The sequence below is a fragment of the Branchiostoma floridae genome, chromosome 10 (genome assembly GCF_000003815.2).
Source record: "Branchiostoma floridae strain S238N-H82 chromosome 10, Bfl_VNyyK, whole genome shotgun sequence".
Lineage (NCBI taxonomy): Eukaryota > Metazoa > Chordata > Leptocardii > Amphioxiformes > Branchiostomatidae > Branchiostoma > Branchiostoma floridae.
This window is the reverse complement of record NC_049988.1, coordinates 15,927,872-15,946,793: the sequence shown is the minus strand read 5'-3', so window position 1 is coordinate 15,946,793 and position 18,922 is coordinate 15,927,872. Positions and strand designations below refer to the sequence as shown.

General features: G+C 40.5%; 1 protein-coding gene across 18 annotated transcripts in view; it reads left to right on the top strand.

The window, feature by feature from the left end:
• Nucleotides 1–1,300: 1,300 nt before the first annotated feature.
• The window catches only part of LOC118424684 (cAMP-responsive element modulator-like), a 19,330-nt gene continuing 1,708 nt past the window's right edge, over nt 1,301–18,922 (top strand). Inside the window, exons 1-9 of one of the 18 annotated variants that reach the window (XM_035833360.1) lie at nt 1,301–1,484; nt 7,260–7,399; nt 8,569–8,657; nt 9,468–9,592; nt 9,847–9,873; nt 10,344–10,487; nt 15,134–15,313; nt 17,398–17,569; nt 18,620–18,851. In XM_035833360.1, the coding sequence (XP_035689253.1) occupies nt 7,274–7,399; nt 8,569–8,657; nt 9,468–9,592; nt 9,847–9,873; nt 10,344–10,487; nt 15,134–15,313; nt 17,398–17,569; nt 18,620–18,770 (1,014 nt within the window). In that variant the 5' untranslated portion in view covers nt 1,301–1,484; nt 7,260–7,273 and the 3' untranslated portion in view covers nt 18,771–18,851. Of the gene's footprint in view, nt 1,485–1,529; nt 1,561–7,259; nt 7,475–8,568; nt 8,658–9,467; nt 9,593–9,846; nt 9,874–10,343; nt 10,488–15,133; nt 15,314–17,397; nt 17,570–18,619; nt 18,852–18,922 lie in introns of those variants that run through there. The other 17 variants (XM_035833356.1, XM_035833359.1, XM_035833355.1 and 14 more) reach the window with 17 other exon arrangements.

Below are 18,922 nucleotides of genomic sequence, written 5' to 3'. Positions count from 1 at the left end.
CTGTTAACATGTTTCCCCTTTTTTCTAGAAGCCCTAACGTTACATATACTAGTAACGTTACACGGCAGGAACACTCCATTTTCTTTTGCTACAAAATTAAATCCCTGCAAACATCTCCACATTTAAAGTACTAGTATTCTTTAATACAATTAACAAGTATTTTGCTTTTATCCCTATGCTACTCTGCCGTCTACAGTTTTCATTGTTTGGACTCATCCATTTATTTGCAAAGTGCAGGTGCATTTACCTGAAATGAAAGAAAAGGAGATATGTGAGGAAAAACTGTTTGGTCTTTGTAGCAGAATGATAAAATACGACGCATTGCTGGATTAGCTGATTGATAAGCATGGTTTCCCGTCGTTCTTTACCCGGAAGCGCGAGGCTTGACAGTTATCTGAGCCTTTTGCCGCCGAAAGTACTCAAAAGCCGCTAGTGCGTCATGGCGCTGACGTCGCCATTACGTCACCCATTCTCACCAGAGGACTGGTGACAAAAACGTCAACAAGCGGATACTGTCAAGAGGGAAATGTTGTAGGAATGTTACCAGGAATCATCATTTCCGGTATCTTTGGTGCCGTTTCAAGTAGATCACTCGTTTTATTGGGCTTGAAAAACTTCATATTATATCTGCATCCCTTTCTAGCAATCATAATAGTACGATCCAAAAGGGAGGGAAAATAAAACCGCATCACAAACAAACAGATCCATTGACTTTCCGCGCATAGGAAATAGTTCTAGCAATAACCAAGAAAGATCTCATAATATAGGCTCGTTTTAGAATATAATCTTACATTAATCGCTACTAAACGGCATAATATAGTTTTTGAGATCACAGCGTTAGCCATTTCTAAGAGATTGAATATGATATGAATTGTGCGACGTCATGTCTGGTTCTGGCCATAGCTCTTCGACGCAAGATGACGACCCTGTGTAACATCCAAAACAACGTACACAAAATAAACGGCCTTTTTAATTTAGAAAATAAAGTTTTAACATAAATGTAACACCAAAAAAAATCAAGTTCACTCTTTGTGTCCTTTTTATGATGAAAACTTATGTGTTGAGTGTGTGCCTTATTTCTTGATTTCATGTAGGGAAGATAGCAATCGTAAAATATACTAGTCTTGATTTGGACGCTACACCGTACCGACGCTACATCCTTACCCAATGGCATTGTTTGCTGATGACGTCAAATGATGTCATAGTCACGTGATCAATACCGGCCAATGAATATCTGAAGTAGTGTCGCAAATCATGACATCATTATTATCTCATCGTCACGTGGTTAGTCATGACCAATCGGATCGAAGCATTTTGATTCGGGCGGTTGAAGCGGAATGGTATGGAAGCCTGGATGGAAAGTGGTTCGGCTGTGTTGTAGTTTGGTGGTGACGCGGTGGGTGTATTTTGACGTGGCGCTACGTATTCCCCACGACATCCAGTCCGATCGCGCCTCGCGCCGTGACGATAGACCCACGTAACCGGTAAGTACTCAGCTGAACAACCACAACACAACAGCGTGCAGCTCCTCCACCCTGCAGAATATGCCTGGGTTCGGAGGTTTGGGGCATTTTGGGGGCCAGAACCCGCTCTTTCTGTCGTGTCCGCTTCCTGGCCTAAGAATTACAGAAAGTGTCGTCTGGCCGGGCCCGCGCCGCAGCCTGGGCGCTGTTTTTCTGCCATGCTGGTGCGATACGGCACGGACATGGAACTTCTGACGATGTTTGGCATCACCTGATGCACGTGTGGCACGTGAGGACCAAACATCGTCATCTTTGTGGGGAAAGAGTGGCAAAGGGACGGAAAGAAATACTTCCTGTCGCGTCCCTCTCCTCAAAGGCGTTCAGCGCTCAGTTCTGGGGGAATTTAGGGATTTTTTTGGAGCCTAGTTGGGTACAGTGTAGCCATGGTGGTTTCGTCAAAATTAGTATAATTAACCATTTTGTTAAAGTCTTGCAAAATTATGTCACAACGACTTCGTTTACATTTTGAAACTCGTAAAGTAATGTATGAGAAAGTTACTACTTTTGATCGTTTGTTCATTTGTTGTCTTGTGTAGATGTTTTGACAAAGAGTAACCGGCAGTAGACAAGTTGAAAGGACAAAGAAGTTAAAATCTATGAAAGTGAAAACAAAGCTTACGTAATCTTTTGTCAGAACCAGGTCGACAGGAAAATATAAATGGGAGTTTGTTATTTCTAACTGTTAATAAATTTGAAAAGATGGAAAGTTTCATAGTTGCAATAAGTGAGAACACGTTTTTTTTCTTATCATCTTAGCATATGGATGGAAGCATATACCCGACATAAGTCAAGTCATATGGATGGAAGTTTATCTTAGAATCATACATGTTTGGGGGTTACAATAAGCCTATTTTCCATTGAAAACTTTGCATGGTACATATTTTATCTTATGTATGTCAGATGTCCATTTTCCAAAATCTGTCGTTGCTGTGGTTTTAAGTTGGACATTTTCAACATTATGATAAGTTGTTGCATGCCTTCAAAATAAACATAATTTCAGCTACATGTTAAATGGTATAAAGCTGTACAATGAATTGATTCATTAAGTATATATAAATTTCTAAAAAAGAATGATAGTTAAAAACTAGACAGTTGCTGTTACTAGTGTTAGCATTTGCATTGCACAGGTAAGTAAAAAGTAATAGTCTAAGGTATGAAGCTATCCTATGTTAGCCATAAACTTTTTAAAAATCTTTTAAAGAACTCAAGAGCACATAAAAGAACCTGGAAAATATGCACATGGCTTGGATAATGGTTAAAAGCTAAATGTTCGTTTGCTTTATCATATTTGAACTTAGATTTGTCCTTACTGTTTCCAAGTTTAGCTGCCACACTAACGTCACGAGGACACAATGTCACAGTCGGGCCATGGCCTCAACATTGACTGTCTCTATATATAAATTCTGTTGATAGTCATAGGGGAAGGGTCATACCATTTCGCTTTCTAGTAGGTAAAGTCTCTGATGAAATTGTGCATAGTACTTAATTGCAAGTCTAAAAGAAACTATATTGACATAAGACTTTGGTAAATAATAGAAAATGTAAACACACCTACATGTATTGCACAAAAGTTGAGGGAACTAGGTAGTACTAGTAGATGGTCAAACTTGGATTGTATTTGGAGAGACTATGACTAAGTAGGAATTAAAAATAGAATGGTCATTCATGAATATGGTATTAATACAGTCAGTAGTCCCTTACTCACTGCTGTTCCAAATGGAACAATGCAGATGGACACAGAGCTTTAGCCTCCTATTACAGAAATAATACTGTATCTAACTGTTATGTCATATAAGGACTAAAGAAGAGTTCTTAAAATTTTGCAGAGCTCGAAATACCCACTCGCAGTTTGCAGAAAAGTTCTAGAGGTTGCAGGAAAAATATAATTGATACTATAATGATAGTGTAGAGGGCATCTGCAGAAAAAGAGGCTTGGTAAAAAGTATCACAATACTGCACAGAACAGAATTGTACATTGCAAGGACAAAAATGACCTTGTTCTTGATCAAATAGCATTTATCATTTGCATTGACCATTTCATAATCTTTGTTTAGCATATGTGCATATATGTTTCGGTAGTTGTCTCTGCTCTTGCATGTACCATTTGGTAAAGGTAAATTCATAGCTTCCTTAGACATACTGTTTCGCCGAACGTGACACGGGGCATATAAATGTTAGCATTTCATGTTGTAAGGAGAAGCAGTATGCTGGCAATGATAGCGACAGGGTATGGAGAAGATCGGGTTACACATTGACGTCAGGAAAGAGAGCGCTGTATGTCATCGTTGGGGCCCGTTCCACTTCAGAAGTTGTAGGGGGTGGTCAGGAGTTGCTTTTGAAGGACATAACTGTAATGTCAAGAAGATTTGTGTGTGTAGGAGGTAGTCGGAATGAGAGATGGCATTTGAGATGTAAAATTCCCTAAGGACCAGACTTTGCCTTTGATCCAACCAGATTTTTGATGCTGATTGCTTTTGATTTAAAGTGAAATTTCAGTTCAATCATTCATTACTTCAGATATCTCATGACGAAGTAATATTAGGTAGAAATAAGGAAATTTAACGACATCTGAAAGTTCTGAATTTAAACAGCCCAGCCCTCCCAGCACTACTTTTAAAATGTTTTGCGTTTGATGCTGAGCAGGCCCTAGGACAGTTCTGAAGTATGCAAATTAGGTCTGACAGTATCACAGCCAATATTTTAAAGAAAGTATATGCAAAATTTGTTTTTAATGCAAGTGCGCAAAATATGTCTGGCAGTCATACAGCCAGTGTTTTACTTACAAAACAAACAAGTGTTGTGTAATTTTTATTGGAGCCACAAATATTTTTGTTTTTTCTGTTTTTTTGTGTGGATGGGGAACAGCAGACGTTAAACCGGAGCGTGAGTGTTTTATTCAAAATTGAGCAAGCTCATCGTTCTCCGTTGACTGAGTAATTGTGGTACACCGCTATATTGCTATAGCGCAGTATCTTCCTAATTAAAGTCTTTCTTCTATAATTATCTCTTACCATATCAATTTTAAAATTTCTGAAGAGAACCCTGAAGCGCATCATATGATGTTGGCCTGAATTCTTCGAAAGATAGCTTCAATCTTGCAAAGACTTTTTGCAAAGATTTTTTGGTACATTTTGGTTATTTCCACAAAACCTTGATTCTATGGTAAATCTTGGTATTTCCACAAACAAGCAAGTTTGCTCTGCTGCCCCAGGTCAGGGTGACCCAACCAACATCACAAAACTTTGTTCTTTCACCAAAAAAGGAAGCTGCTACAGCAAGCACTTGGATCAAACCTGTCCTTTTGCTGAGATTGTGACTCACTGTGAGAAAACATTGACTTTGTAGGTGTCTGTACCCAGACTCTCCTGGGGCGACGCCCACTCAAAGCTGTAGGAGGGATAAGTGTTTTTCACTCCGAAGGTCTTCTCCTAGCTCATCAAAGGACTGGTTAATGTACTAGTAAGTTGTAGTTTCGATTTTCAGAAGGTCATGGGTGAAATATCCAATCTAAAACTGGTTGTATGCCTAAAATTGAAGAAGTCTTGAAACCTTTGCTTCAACATATACAGTATAAAATTGCAGCTGTCCTGTAACATACTGGTAGTGAGAACACCTTGCTGTTAAAGAAATATTGACCATAGCTAAACAGGTGGTTGCATTGCCCACCTTTCTCAGCTACGTGCACTTGTAAATTCTATGCAGATTAGCTATACATACAGCACTTGAAATGGTATATATCCTTTTAGTTTTACAGAGTGGAAAAAAAAGTTTTATTTGCTGCCCACATGCAGCATTACCACATTCACTCACTTTGAAGTTAAGGTTGTCTAAAATCAAATCCAATATGGAGTTACATGATATAATGCCATTATTATTTATGGTGTTTGTTACCGGCACTGTATCTTTGGGTTAAGAAGGAACTCGTTTGTGTTTACTGTATATGATTTTGCCTATGAAGAAAATGAAACTAAAGATGGTTTTCATCAGTTTTCTTAGCAAGGTGGTCTTTCAACTCACAACCGTTAGCAGCAAGTAGCAGATATACTCTATATCGGAACATTTGGTGAATGTATGTTTCCACAGTCAAGCTCAAAGCTGGCCACGGAATTTGTGACTTCTGGAAAATTGCGCCTCTAGACAGGTGGTCACTAGAGATACAGGGTTCTGAATGCCCTGGGCTAAATAAACTACAGCAAAAATGGCGATTATAGTATAATAGTCAGGTAGTCCTTATGCAGAGGTGTTAACCTGTACAGTTCTGACTGTATCTAAAACATGTACTTAAAATGTATGCCAAGTTTGGTTGCTAGCCAAAGCATAAAAGTGTGTTTCAACCCCCGTGGGGGAATGGATACCTGCATTTGCTGGATTACAGGACCTCAGTGTGCCCACTCCTGCATTAGTCTGTTTGTAAACATCCCTTCTTTGGTGTCTTGGTTTCCTCACGAGCGCACGTTTTACCCGCTTTCTATATTCCGAACTCCTCTATTGCTACTTGAATCCGATTGGCTGTTGAAGAGCTCGCGTCACGGATGACGTATTCCCTTCCTGAGAGGGATGCAAATTAGCTCCTGTGACGGTTGAACGTCCTCGACCCGACACACTGAGAAGCTTAATGTTTCCACCATTAAAAATGCCTACATTTTGCTTTTCTGTAATTACATTAGGCATGTTTGTCGCCACAAGTTTTGCACATAAAGAATAACTAAGAAGGGTGGGAAAAACCACCTGTAGTGTTGTTGTCGATGACGGTGGTAGGACTTCCGGAAAGGCGCTGTGAACCGCGCTTGACTTGGTTCGGCCTGAAACAAAGTACACGTGCTTGCGCGGCACGTGGCCGGGGCACGCCGGCACTCGGCTACTGAGAACTTACCTATAAGCACGCAGGTGCTAGCTGGATTTCCCAAATGACAAAACACTTTCAGAGCTCTGCCTGTGATGTAGACTGAAGGGTAAGCATTACGCAGACGGGGGAGTTTGAGTCATCTTCGCTAAGACCTACGTTTGGTCCATATAAGGCATGATAACGGCCACGTAGCCACTCTGTCATGTATATAAATATCGGCTAAACAACAAATTGCTTCCATTTCCGAGGAGAAAAAGTTTGCAGACTTCTCTTTTGCTTACTAGCGTAGCTAGTTTTAAGTGACGCTGACTTTTTTTAACTCCCTGATTCCTCATGAAATTTGATTTGGAGCGTATTTCCTTAAAAGGTGAGTTAAGATGGAATGCAAAATAAGTCTCAAACCTTGGTAACCTTCGTATAGGTGTTCTTGGAATGGAAACACCTTTCGCTCGGTAAAGATGGATTTAGTTATAATGGAACAGTGTTGATCAAGCCTCTCTTCTTGGAAGGAAGGGAGTCACCTGTGCGGGATAGATTTTTCACGTGAGATTCTTGGCTCTGACTTTCTTTTCTTTTGACTTTTCTCAAAAGACAAGACTGTCAAGTTTTGAGTGGTCAGGAACAGAGACCTCTCTGACGTTATGACCGGTATTGGACCTTTTGTTTTGTTTTAGATCTTGTTTGTTGTTCCTAGCGGTCATTTTCTTGTTCTTCAATATTTGTTCTGTAAAGTTTAAAAAATATTTTGACTGCAGAAAGGTTGTATAAAATGGATATAGCAGGGTGGACAATTGTTTTTGAAGTAATTTTTGTGCTGTATTTCCAAATGACCACTTGAAGTTTCAAACTGTACTTGTAGTCACCAAAGTTTCTTTTTAACTCTCCTTCAGGTAAGCAGCTTGAGATGGATGGCAGCATCGACGACAAGTCAGAAGACTCCCCCAGCAGTTCCGGGTCCTCCCAGCCACAGAACCTCTCGACGGTGGTCCACACGATCACGGCGGTGCCCACGGCCATCCCCAACCAACCGGTACAAGTCCAGTCCGTTATCCAGCCTACGCAACAATCAGTCATCCAAGCAGCGGGGCAGATACAGACCGTACAAGTAAAGCCCATCATTTCCCGCTGTTTATTCGTAACGGGGATTACTCAATTAGCGCACTTCGTTTGTGTTCTTCAAAGGACCGGTGTACTTTGTTCCTTTTTTGTGGTGTCTAATGTGAAAAGCTGTTCAGGTCAGTCAGTACGCTTTGTTGTTCTTTTGGTCTTCAAATCTGGCAGACCGTGTTATTGACAAGGTTGTATCCCCCCAAAAAAACATGGTTACCTGTTCTTAAAAGATATAGCTGTTACAGAAATGTGGAGTTGTTCAACTTCTTGGAATAATATCTCGTTTGTTGCATTTCGTTTGTATCTTTTAAGGGACTTTTGTTGCGGTGGGCTGTCACTACCAAAATGGTTAAGCCACTCTTCTTTAGAAAATTACAATCATCAAGTAAAGTCAATTATTTCTTGCCCCTCTAGTGGACACTGGGTTTAGCTAATTAGCAGATTTCGTTTGTCGTTGTTGCGTGTCTAAATCTGGTTGGCCTCTAACAAGATTGTGCACTGAAAAGCCATGCCACTCTGACCTTGGAAAATTATATCCCTTGAAGAAATGAAAAATCCTCTGCTTGTAACTGACTTTGCTTGTATGTTGTTGTTTTCCTGACCTCAAGGCTGGTTGGCCATTTCTAACAAGATTGTGCCTCTAAACACGCTTGGCTTCCCTAACCTTGAAAAATGACTCTGGGGTTGCTGTTTCACAGATATATATAACCCCTTTGCTTGTAATGTTGATTTGCATTTTTAGTTTATCTAATTGTTTGTGCTGAGTTGTCCAGCGAATGGGGGGGTTCCTTATTTTGTGGGTTACCCGGGGGAAAAAAATTGCAAGACTTGGGGACAGGTTTAGCTGCACCATGCTTGAAAATCTCACCCAAGAACACAGACCATTTTGCTTATGCTAGATAGCCTATTAGGGCTTAGCCAATATTGTAGATTTTAGTGTTTTAGAACAAGACCGTACCCTGAACAGCAATAGCTTGTCTCCTGGACCTTGGAAAAAATCACACGCAACATTTGGCAGTGATTTGAGCTGTAGTTTGTTTACAGTCTTTCTCACAAACCTGGATTTCACCTTCAAAACTTCCTTCCCAGGTGGAAGAAGACGGGGAGGGACACCTGGTCAGAACAGACCCGGACATCGAGAAAAGGCGAGAAATCCTCTCCAGGAGACCATCCTATAGGTTAGTACTTCTCTTGTTGCAAGCAAGAAATAGGTGAAGTTTGAAGAGAATCTTGTTTGAAATGAAATGTGAAAGAGAGTTAAAAGTCTTTGTTTCATGCTTGCGACTGTGTTGAATGTTATATGAAGTACTTGGATATAAAAGGTAAAATAGTGTCAACAGAAGCTAACGAAAAAGTTCAGTTTCTCTGGGGAAAAAAGGCTGGAAGCTTATGCTTTTACCATAGCACAACTATAGAAATGAAACTTCAATTTGTTCTGTAATTCTAGACATGGAGTTCTGGGTCTGAATATATGTGCCCACTTCCAGTAGAAGCTGAGTAATTTGTGGTAGAGGCTGTACATTGGTGGTCTTCTGTCCATACCTTGATTATGTTAACCCACTAACCCACTCAAAAAGAGTGGGTGTATATTGTACCCCCGTATATGAAAGCAAAAGTACTCACTCCCTTATTACCCCCATTCAAACCAAACTGAAAAGAGCTTTTTCCTCTGTACCCTGTTCTCCATTGAAATCCTCATGTCTTTCACATCGACAACACAGGCATCAGCTTGCAAGTTGACAATGTCTGTACCTTTGGATCGCCCACTTATGTTTTCAATAAGAATTCTTTCTTGGAAAAAATGCTCTTGGAATGAAAAGAACCCAATTAGTCTCTTATGCATCTTTTGAAAATTGTTCACACTGACTACAAGAACAGAGAGTTCACTTCTCATGGTGGTTTACAAAGAGATTCAGACTGTAGTCAGCATAGGTAAGTCAACTGCAACATGTAGTGTACTTTGGACTGAAAAAACTGTTTTGTTGTAGGAAAATCCTGAACGAGTTGTCGTCAGCAGAAGCCCCGGGTATCGCCAAGATTGAGGAGGATAAAGAAGAAGAGGCGGCGATCACGTCAATCCAGACAACCATCCCCAGCTACGTACAGACCTCAGGTATTCACACGTGTATTCTTCTTTATTTTGGAACTTGACTCTCGGTTAAAGTTGCTACCCTTTTCACAGTCCATTGTTGATGTAATGCTGGTAAAAACTCCATTGCCATGTCTTAACAAGTTAACACACATTGCATATGTCCATGTTGTAAAGTGATGATTGGGAAAATGGAACAAGCGTAAGGGAATCAACTTTCAAGCTCATGTTTCAGTGTTTCAAAATAGTGACTGAAGTACAGTTTATGAATTTCTTAGGGCAGTATGGTGGATACTGCATAAAAGGTAAGTAGGAAAACATCTCATGGTTGTTTTAAACAATTTCCAAGGCATTCAAATAAGGGTTTTAGACTCATTCAACTCAACCACCATCAAGCAGTCTCACGATTTCCTTAGCAATGAACTTTCTCCAGTGTCACTGCTGGAAAAACACCTGATGGTTGTCTGAAACGTCTGACCGTTTTCAAAATCATATCCAGTTGCTTGAGTAACTACTTTTTGGCGTATCTTCTTACCTGGATGTCTAACCTTCATTGACGCAACAAACTTTTAGTTTAGCCCCGATAAATATGAATTCAAGCTGCTTTCTCTCCCACATTTCATGGTGATTTCAAACAATTTCTAGGGCATTCAAACGGGTTGCAAACACATCAAACTCAACCACTTTGAAGCAGTGTCATTTTCTAAGCAGCGAACTTTTAAACTTTTAGTTCAGCCTGGGTAAACATGAATGCAAGCCGCTTTCTCTCCCACAGAGCCTACAGAGCCCCCCTCCCACCAGCTTCCCATCATCTATGGTCCCCCTGTTCCTCTGCCACCTGCACGCATGCAGGACAGTAGCAAGGTCCGGGGCATTGGTGACGCTAGTCAGGACAGCTCTAGCTACAAGAAAGTCACAGGTTCAGTCAGAATAGCTCTAGCTTACAGCGTTCTTAGACATTTTGTTCTTTAAATTAAAGATGTTTCAAGCTTTTTAGGTGTTTCATTGTTGGGTAAGATAATGCCATGTTAATGATTTTGTTTTTTAGCTGTGGTACTAAATCAGTTCTCTCAAGAAAAAATAACAGGTTCAGTCAGACTAGCTCTACCTAGCTTGCAGCGTTCTTACACAGTTTCGAAAATGTTCTTTAAAGACGTTTTAAGTGTTTCATGTTGGGTACCAGTTGATACCAGGTTATGTTGATAATTTGTTTTATCTGTGATACTAACCAGTTCTTTCAGGAAAGTCGCCGGGTCAGTCAGACTAGCTCTAGCTAGCTTGCAGCGTTCTTACACAGTTTTGTTTCTTGTTGGGTAAGATAGTACCAGGTTATGTTGATAATTTGTTTTAGCTGTGATACTAAACCAGTTCTGTTTCGAATCATTTGACTAATAATATGCTTTTGTTACGGCTTGCAAAGAGGTTACTTGTCCCTGTTTTTTTGTTTGATAAACAGAATACGTAAAACGTCGTTTTTTTTATAGGTACATTTTGGCTTATTTTTATTATGTTTGGAAAAGATCTGGACCCAAGAAGCTAGTTTTCAATGTCATGCTGCCTTGGGAGATATTTGTAATCTCAGGATGCTTTCTAATTATGCATGCTTCAAGCTACCTCAGTGTTGTACAAGTTTTCTGAAATTCACTTGTCATATTAGGAAAGTACACAAAAATCTACTTTCCTGAACCAACTTCTTTCGCCAGACATTTGAATAACATTTTTCTATGTATTTTCACATGGAATTCTTTTATTATTGGCTTTATTGCTCTGTGCTGACCAATGCTTGATGCTATGACTGTGAAAAGTAACAAGTAACGTATGTCGAAATCTCACTCATGGAAAAATCATACTTCATGAATCAAATCTGGCAAGTGGGATAGAACATACGCTTGCCACTTGGCACTTTCCCTTGGCTGCCTGACAACTGGGCTTGTGGACTTGTCCAACCCTGTACCTACCAGCTTTGGTTGGGAACATCCCTATGATTGTGAAAAAGTGACCGTCATTTCTTCTTCTGCCATTTCATGCCACATTTGTATTGTTAACCGTGTTAGGCAGCCGGAAAAGGCTGAGGCCAAGATTTTCACTGACAACACAAGATTAGGGATACCCAATGTTTTGTAGTAGAATTTATGTATTGTGCTTAAATGATCTTCTTTTAACTGCCAGTGGTTAACACGTTTTGGGTGTTAAGACCAACATCGGCCAAATTACCTCAACACATGACGTCAAAAGCCTTCTAAGTTAAGACACCAAAGGACGTAGTCTGCAGGCCAAAAGATCAGAGAACATGTTTCGTCAGGCAAGAGTGCTTGGATCAGGTGGCTGACGTATGCATTGACTTAAATTGCAAATTTGCATACCATTAACCTGGCTCAGACATTTAAGTAACTTGTTTGCATTTCTTTGAAGTTTTACATTTAGAATTTGTACGTTAGAGCCCACGTAGGAAACAGATAATGTTTCATCTATGTCATCATGACATTTAGTTGAAAATATTGGGCCTACAAAGTAGAATCGCGATGTAGTAGAACAGGCCTTTCCCCCAGCCAAAAAGCACAAATGTGAAAGAGATGCAGAAACATTGGATCATCTCTTAACCTTAAATTCCTGCCATCCAGGCCTCTTTTATCTAACTGCCCACACAAAAGTAGCAAAGGTTACGTGTTTTATTGCATGAAGCATTTTTCCTTCATCATCTTGTTTTTAGACACACAAAAAAGTCAGACACTCCACTGAGCACAAAGAGATTGGTGTTAAAGTTGTAATTCCAGTTCTTTCATGGTCAGGAGGGGAAAGCACTTCTAAAAAACCTTGCGCAAGACAGCTGGATAGTCCTTGAGTGTGGTAAAGCGTTGGCTGAAGCAGCTTGCCATTTGGAGTTCTTGGGCGCACGTGACGGGGGGATCTGACGTGGCTTAGGCTGTGGGCGTCATGTAAATGTTACAAGAGCCCCGAGTCACGTGCAGGTTGGCGTAAAAGGTTGAAGAGGAGAGCCGAAGCGTGGGGTTTGTTTTCCCCCTGGCCTGACTACTGTTCGTGGGTGATGCCCACGCGCCAGCTTTTAGGCCCAACAAACTCGGTTGTAGAGATAACAGCCATATACTCATTTTTTCTTCATCAAAATATATTTGGAAAGGATTGGACAAAAGCATGCAATTCAGCTTGGCTGAGATATACCGGTAATTTTCTCTAGTGAGCATAATGATCATAAAAGGCCTTCCATTTACTCAAAAGTAAGAATAACTCAGATCTTTTTTTTTTTCCTTTTGGAAAACAGCTTTTTTTTTTCAGTTTGATGTTCACACTTGTTTTGAGAGAATGTTTAAAAAAAATGTCAAAATGAGATAACAAAGTGAAGAGCTGGCGTACCAAATAAGGCAAAACTGCCAAATTTGCCTATGCATCCAACATTATAAGACAAAATAGAAGAGTAAGGCTTTTCTCGAAAATTAATGAGCATACATGCATTGACTTGGTTGGTTAATAAGAACTCGTTACTCCACCTAATTGTGAATGGGTACCTGACTTTGGTTGGGAAGCAATTTGCTGAGGAAGGAGAAGGATAGGCTCCATTTTCCCATACTGTCATCATCATAGTGTACCGTATGCAATACTGTACCTAATACAATACTGCGGTCTCAAAAATGCCTATTAGGCCTTCACCTTTCTCTTTGTACCATCCATTAGATGTGTGGGCCTAGATGTGTTTGTGATCCACCTGTGTCACTGCCTACGCAGGGCTTACTGCATCCTGTGGTCGATGACGTGGTCTCTTCTTGTCAACTACGCTTAATGATGCACAAGATGATGAACTAATTGGTGGCCGCACCAACTACTGTAAATGCATTTAAGTTCACATGGATTTAATTTCGCCGTAGCGGGAAAAGGGACTTTTCGAGGTGGTTTTAAGTTCGCGGTAGCACCGTGCACTGTAGTCTCATACTAGAACATTACACCACCGCAAAAGTTTCTGCATTTACAGTACTTAGTATCTTATACCAGCTCAGGAAAGAGGAAGAAACCATCATGTAGTCATTGCCCTCAAAGTTGCAAAAGACATCAGTCAGCTGAGGAATGAAAATACACTGTTTTATAAAAGCCTGAGTTGCCAGTAGCTATTGCGAGGTTGTGCAAGACGATTCTAAAGGTTTCATTTGTTGTGTGAGGCAGGGATAGTGCTTGGGTATTTGCAAAATGTTTTCCTGCACTGCAGTTGCAGGTAAACTTTCTGACGACTTGCAAAGTTGCACGTAGCATTACGAAAAGATTTCTAAGGCCCATTTGGGGGTCTATTTGCTCACCAATTCAACACGTGACAAGAGTTATTCAGCCTCAAGTGTTCAGTGATCAGAAAAGCAAGAACATTCTCGACTCCAGTGTATGCCGTTCACTCCAGTCCATAGTAATTGATGGAGTGTTTTATGGCGTCAAAGCTCAGCAAATCAGAGAGGTGTGAACGACCTGAAGTCAGAGGCAAGATGAGTACTGAACATGAAAATGAAAACACACGTGGCCAGGCTTTTAGCCAGGTAGGCGTACAATGTACGGCCTGTTAAGAAAATAACACATATTGTACGCCCATACACTGGGGAGCACATCCTCTGGCAAGTATGAAACTCCGATTGACCAGGGATGCTACAGGTCACATGTGGCCTGTCTGACAGTAAATTTGCTTCATTCCCCCAAATTTGCAACTCTAAATGTGGGAAATGGTGTTTCAGAGAGTTCTAAATTTCAAAATTTTTTAAGTGAGGATGTCCCCAGACCCCCTACAATACTCGCACCTGCAGTGCTCGCCGGGCAGCAAGAAATTTGGACACCCTATGATAAAATCCTCGCTAAAAGCCTGCACGTGGCCTACGGCTCTGGCGTAGGCCATTCTGCACAAGGTGCTATTAAAAGGTTTTCGTTCAGACATATTCAGACTGTCCCTTGCCACTTGAGAAATAAAAAGCTCCACCATTAAACTCTATTTGAAGACAAGTGGCCATTACGACGTCTCTGTGATGACAAAAATATCTTGACGTGTTCACCGCAAAGAGGACCTTCTTGATAAGGGAAAAAGCCCAGAGCACCGTGTTTTCGTAAAAAATTTCATTCAGGTCGAAATGTACCCAGGTGAGGATGACCTATCTTGTGAAAATGCGAACGTGGGCGGCTTCAGAAATGACAAATAGGCAGAGAGAAAGACTACAAAGAGGGGTTATTTGAGAAAAGGCTAAGTAGACAGGAGCATCCTGGTTCTGTGCTTGACAGTAGTTGATAACCTCGTACTGATCTAGAACAATCTATTCTTGAACAAGCTGTGTGGGGATGGAACTCAACAATTTTCTTTGGGCTTGTTCGGCATTTGTGTAGATGATGTGCTTGATTTGTGCATCAACCTCTTACTTTTCATCTCTCAACCAAACCCAAAAGTCCTTCTGTAGAACTGGAAGAAGATGGAGGTGATAGAATAATGTGTATTGGTAAGGTACTAACCTGTGGTACGTTAATAGACGTTACATTGTCTTCTTGTGGTGGCTGATGTCAATGTTTGTGTTTTTTGTTTTTAAAAAACAGCGGGACAAACCATCCAGATCGCAGCGGCAAACCAGAATGAACTGACCACACAGGGTCTACAGACGATCACGATGACAAACGCAGGCCAGGGCGCGGTTACGGCAGCAGCCATGCCAGCGGGCACCACGATCGTACAGTACACTCAGGGGGACGGATCGCAACAGTTTGTCACCGTACCTGGTAGGTTTCTTTCACATATCCTTCCTTGTCTTGAAACCCTTTTGTTTGGTTGTAAGTCTACCAGCCTCTGTGGCTTGCAGAATGAATAGGAGAAAGTAGCCAAATAGGTTGAATAATTTGCCAGAGTTTATCAACCATACAGTTACCATTTGCTACCAATGGAATTGTTACCACCAATTATCCCCATTTTGGCTGCTTTCTATTTTTTTTTTTTATATCGACATAGAAATCTGGTAGGAACTACATACCTGTCCTTTCAGTTTAGTTTTTTTTTTCAAATAAAGGTATGGGGGAACTATGAACAACAGTGAATACATAATTTGTTAAAATTCGAGTGAAAGACTTGCCTAGGAAGAGTTACAAGGATTTTGAACTCACCTTGGCTGAATCCATGAAATTTGAGTTTCCTTAGTGTGAAAGGTGGTAAATTCTCTCGCGGTCATTCCCTGCACGTTGACACTTCAGTGACGTTTGTCTCGGAAGTAGCCAGACACCAGTGAAAACAGAGCATTAGAACCATTACTAATCCACTGATTGAAAGGGCAAGCCCTTTTACTTTTTACTCCTTTGCAAATATCCTAAATTCCTTCCCCCGTATCGACAGCAGATTTCCTGATGTTTAATGGACGCGTGTGTCCTTGCCACAAGGAAGTACCACTAAAGCACCTAGCCATTAAGAATCTTTTAACACTGGAACCGACAAGGTTGAGTTTCGGAAATCAAAAGACCACCTCTCAGCAGGTCTCATATTGTGGTGTTGCGTGTATTACTGTAAATGTATTTAACTTTTTTAAGTTCACAGGGATTTACTTTCGTGGTAGTGGGAAAATGGACTGTGCTGTGTTTTAAGTTCACGGTAGCACCATGCACACGGAAAAATGTTCATGGTGGTTTTAAGTTCACCGGTGAATTGGCAACATGAAAACCGCGAGCTTAAAACCCCCACGAAAATTTTTGTATTTACAGTATTGTGGTTAAAAGTGTAATGCAAGGTACTAAGTGTAGAAAAAATTAACTATGCAGGATTCCCCCTCTTTTTTAAGTAATTGTGAATAGTTTTCGTGTGTAATTCTATAAAAAATTCAAATTATATGAAAATTCTGTACTTTCCCCTATTTGTTATTTTGAATTCTGCTTAAAACAAATGACCTTCAAAATGAGAATAGCCTTAAGTTCAAGATAAGATATGAAACATATTTGACCTTACCATATCTAGCAAGGAATTCTTTGCTTATACAGAATTCAGTGCAAGAAAGAGAAAGTTACAAGGGCTTGAAATACCTCATTCGTAAGCAAGTGAAAGTGAGATGATGTAATAATGAATACAGTAGAAGCCGCTTAATTGCACGGCCTATTTGCCAATGAATTTCGTGCAATTATCCAGCTGGTGCAATAATGCGAAGTTATCTAGCTGGACCGCACCGGTTTGGAGTTTTGTAATTCCGTGCAGTTAACAGAAGTGTGCATTAATCCATTGTGCAATTAACTGGCTTATACTGTATTGCCAATTTACTTATGGCATGTAGGATTTTTATGTTTTCTACTATATGAAGCTGGTACTAAAGCCACAACTGTGCATTTTTTGTTTAGCAGAGGGAGTGTGGAGTTTTTCTATTAACTCACCTCACAACTATTAAAGAATTTGAGAAAAAATGGAGTGGTTTGAACTTCTAAGTTGGTGTGGCTTTACCTCCTGCTGTCTATAATGCTTTGTTTAACATAACACAAGTCACTTATGATCTGAAAAATCAGTCATAAAAACCGGATGAACAGTACAAAAACAGCAATCTCCCTGCAAAGTTGAGATCTTTTTTTCTGTCATAGCCTTTGTACTTTGGACATATTTGACACCAAATTCAGGTATAAAAAAGAAGAAAGTCTGACATACATGATATTGCTGTTTTCTGTATTGCTTTTTTAAGCACAATATCAAAAACAGGCCTCCAACCCCGAACGACTCCGAATTTTGAGTCACAGTTTTTCAATCTAGAGTGACCAGTGCTGTGTTGCTTTCTTGCTTAAAATTGTTTTCGGTCCTTGCTGAGCTGCTTTCAAGCACGGCCATCTCACTCTCAAAACGACAGTTTCCATCTCTCCAGCCGGCGAGGTCCAAGCGTACCAGATCCGGGCTCCGTCCTCCCTCCCCGCGGGCGTTGTCATGGCAACCCCCACCGGCATCACGAGCCCCCAGCAGCTTGCGGAGGAGTCGGCGCGGAAGCGTGAACTGAGACTCATGAAGAACAGGTACAAAAACAGGTCCATGATTTCCTATATCTTCTTGTTTTTTTCTTGCCTGCTGTCCTGTTGGCTGATGAGACAGTATGGGCACACCTATTCTAAAAGCAACTAGGAAAAAAAGTAAATTTTGTGCATAGAGTTTACTTTTCACATCAAACATTTAGTTAGTATTTCATTGTGCTAACACTATCAGCTAACCCAGTTGGAAAAAAATCAAGGGTCAGCCTTGTTTGGAAAGATATTTTATGCTCCACATTTTGAACAGGTCAAAAACATTAGATACATGTACAGAAAAAAACTAGAAAATGACATGATAAACTCTTTAAGCAGTCTTTTTGTCTTTCTAACTTAGTTTAGAAATACGTGTGTGCCCATGCTTCTCCTCAGACAACATGATAGCAGTTGTTGTCAATGTCAAAAAGGCCCAGAATTTTCCAGCACTCTGTACCTTCTCTCACTTCTCTCACTGAAGTAAACATTACAAGTGTAAAATAACCCATGATTGACTAACTTTTAAAGACCATCTTTAGATGACCGTTTTACATGTGACTTTCTCCTATTATGATCTTTTCTCCTGAAATCTTATCGACTAAACCAGTCTTAATCAGAACAGGGTCGAAGAAACTCACCTTGAATCATCCCCAGTCTTGGAAAGTTCTGGTGCCTTTTTGTCTGTCTGTTGTAACTTTTAATGCAGCTGCTGGATGTGAAAATATTTGTTTGTTAACGCGAAATAGAAGCTCATACACATGTGTCTTGTGATGATATAATATGATATGTTGTCTCTGTTTAACATCAAATGTTGTCTTTAAAAGTTTGAAGGAATTTTTCCCAAGCTGTTTTTTGCTCCGTCCTAGCTGAGGTTTTAACCGTGTTGCTTGCCAATCTCATGTAATAACAGTGTCTTGATTTTTCTTAAGTTTGTTTCTTGATTAGCTCGTTCCATCTTTGCATTGCTTCAACACCAATGATGGCCTTTCTAGCCTGTTGAAAAATCGCTGCAAAGCTCTTAAAGCGTGTTTATTCGGACTCTGACAATATTGCTTCACCTTTCTGGTCGACCAACAGAGAGGCAGCAAGAGAGTGCCGACGGAGGAAGAAAGAGTACGTCAAATGCCTGGAAACTCGCGTGGCGGTCCTGGAACAACAGAACAAAACCCTCATCGAGGAGCTCAAGTCCCTCAAAGAGCTCTATTGTCACAAGGCAGAGACAGAGTAGCTGTAGGATTTTGTACTTCCAGGAAAGGAAGGGAAGGAAAGAACAGTTAGCGTTTTTGGTGCAAAAAAAGACAACAAAAAAAAAAATCAAAAGTCTGTCCATCCACATGTCCACTGTTGAGAAAGGGTTTGTGTGTTGTGCACACGTTTGAG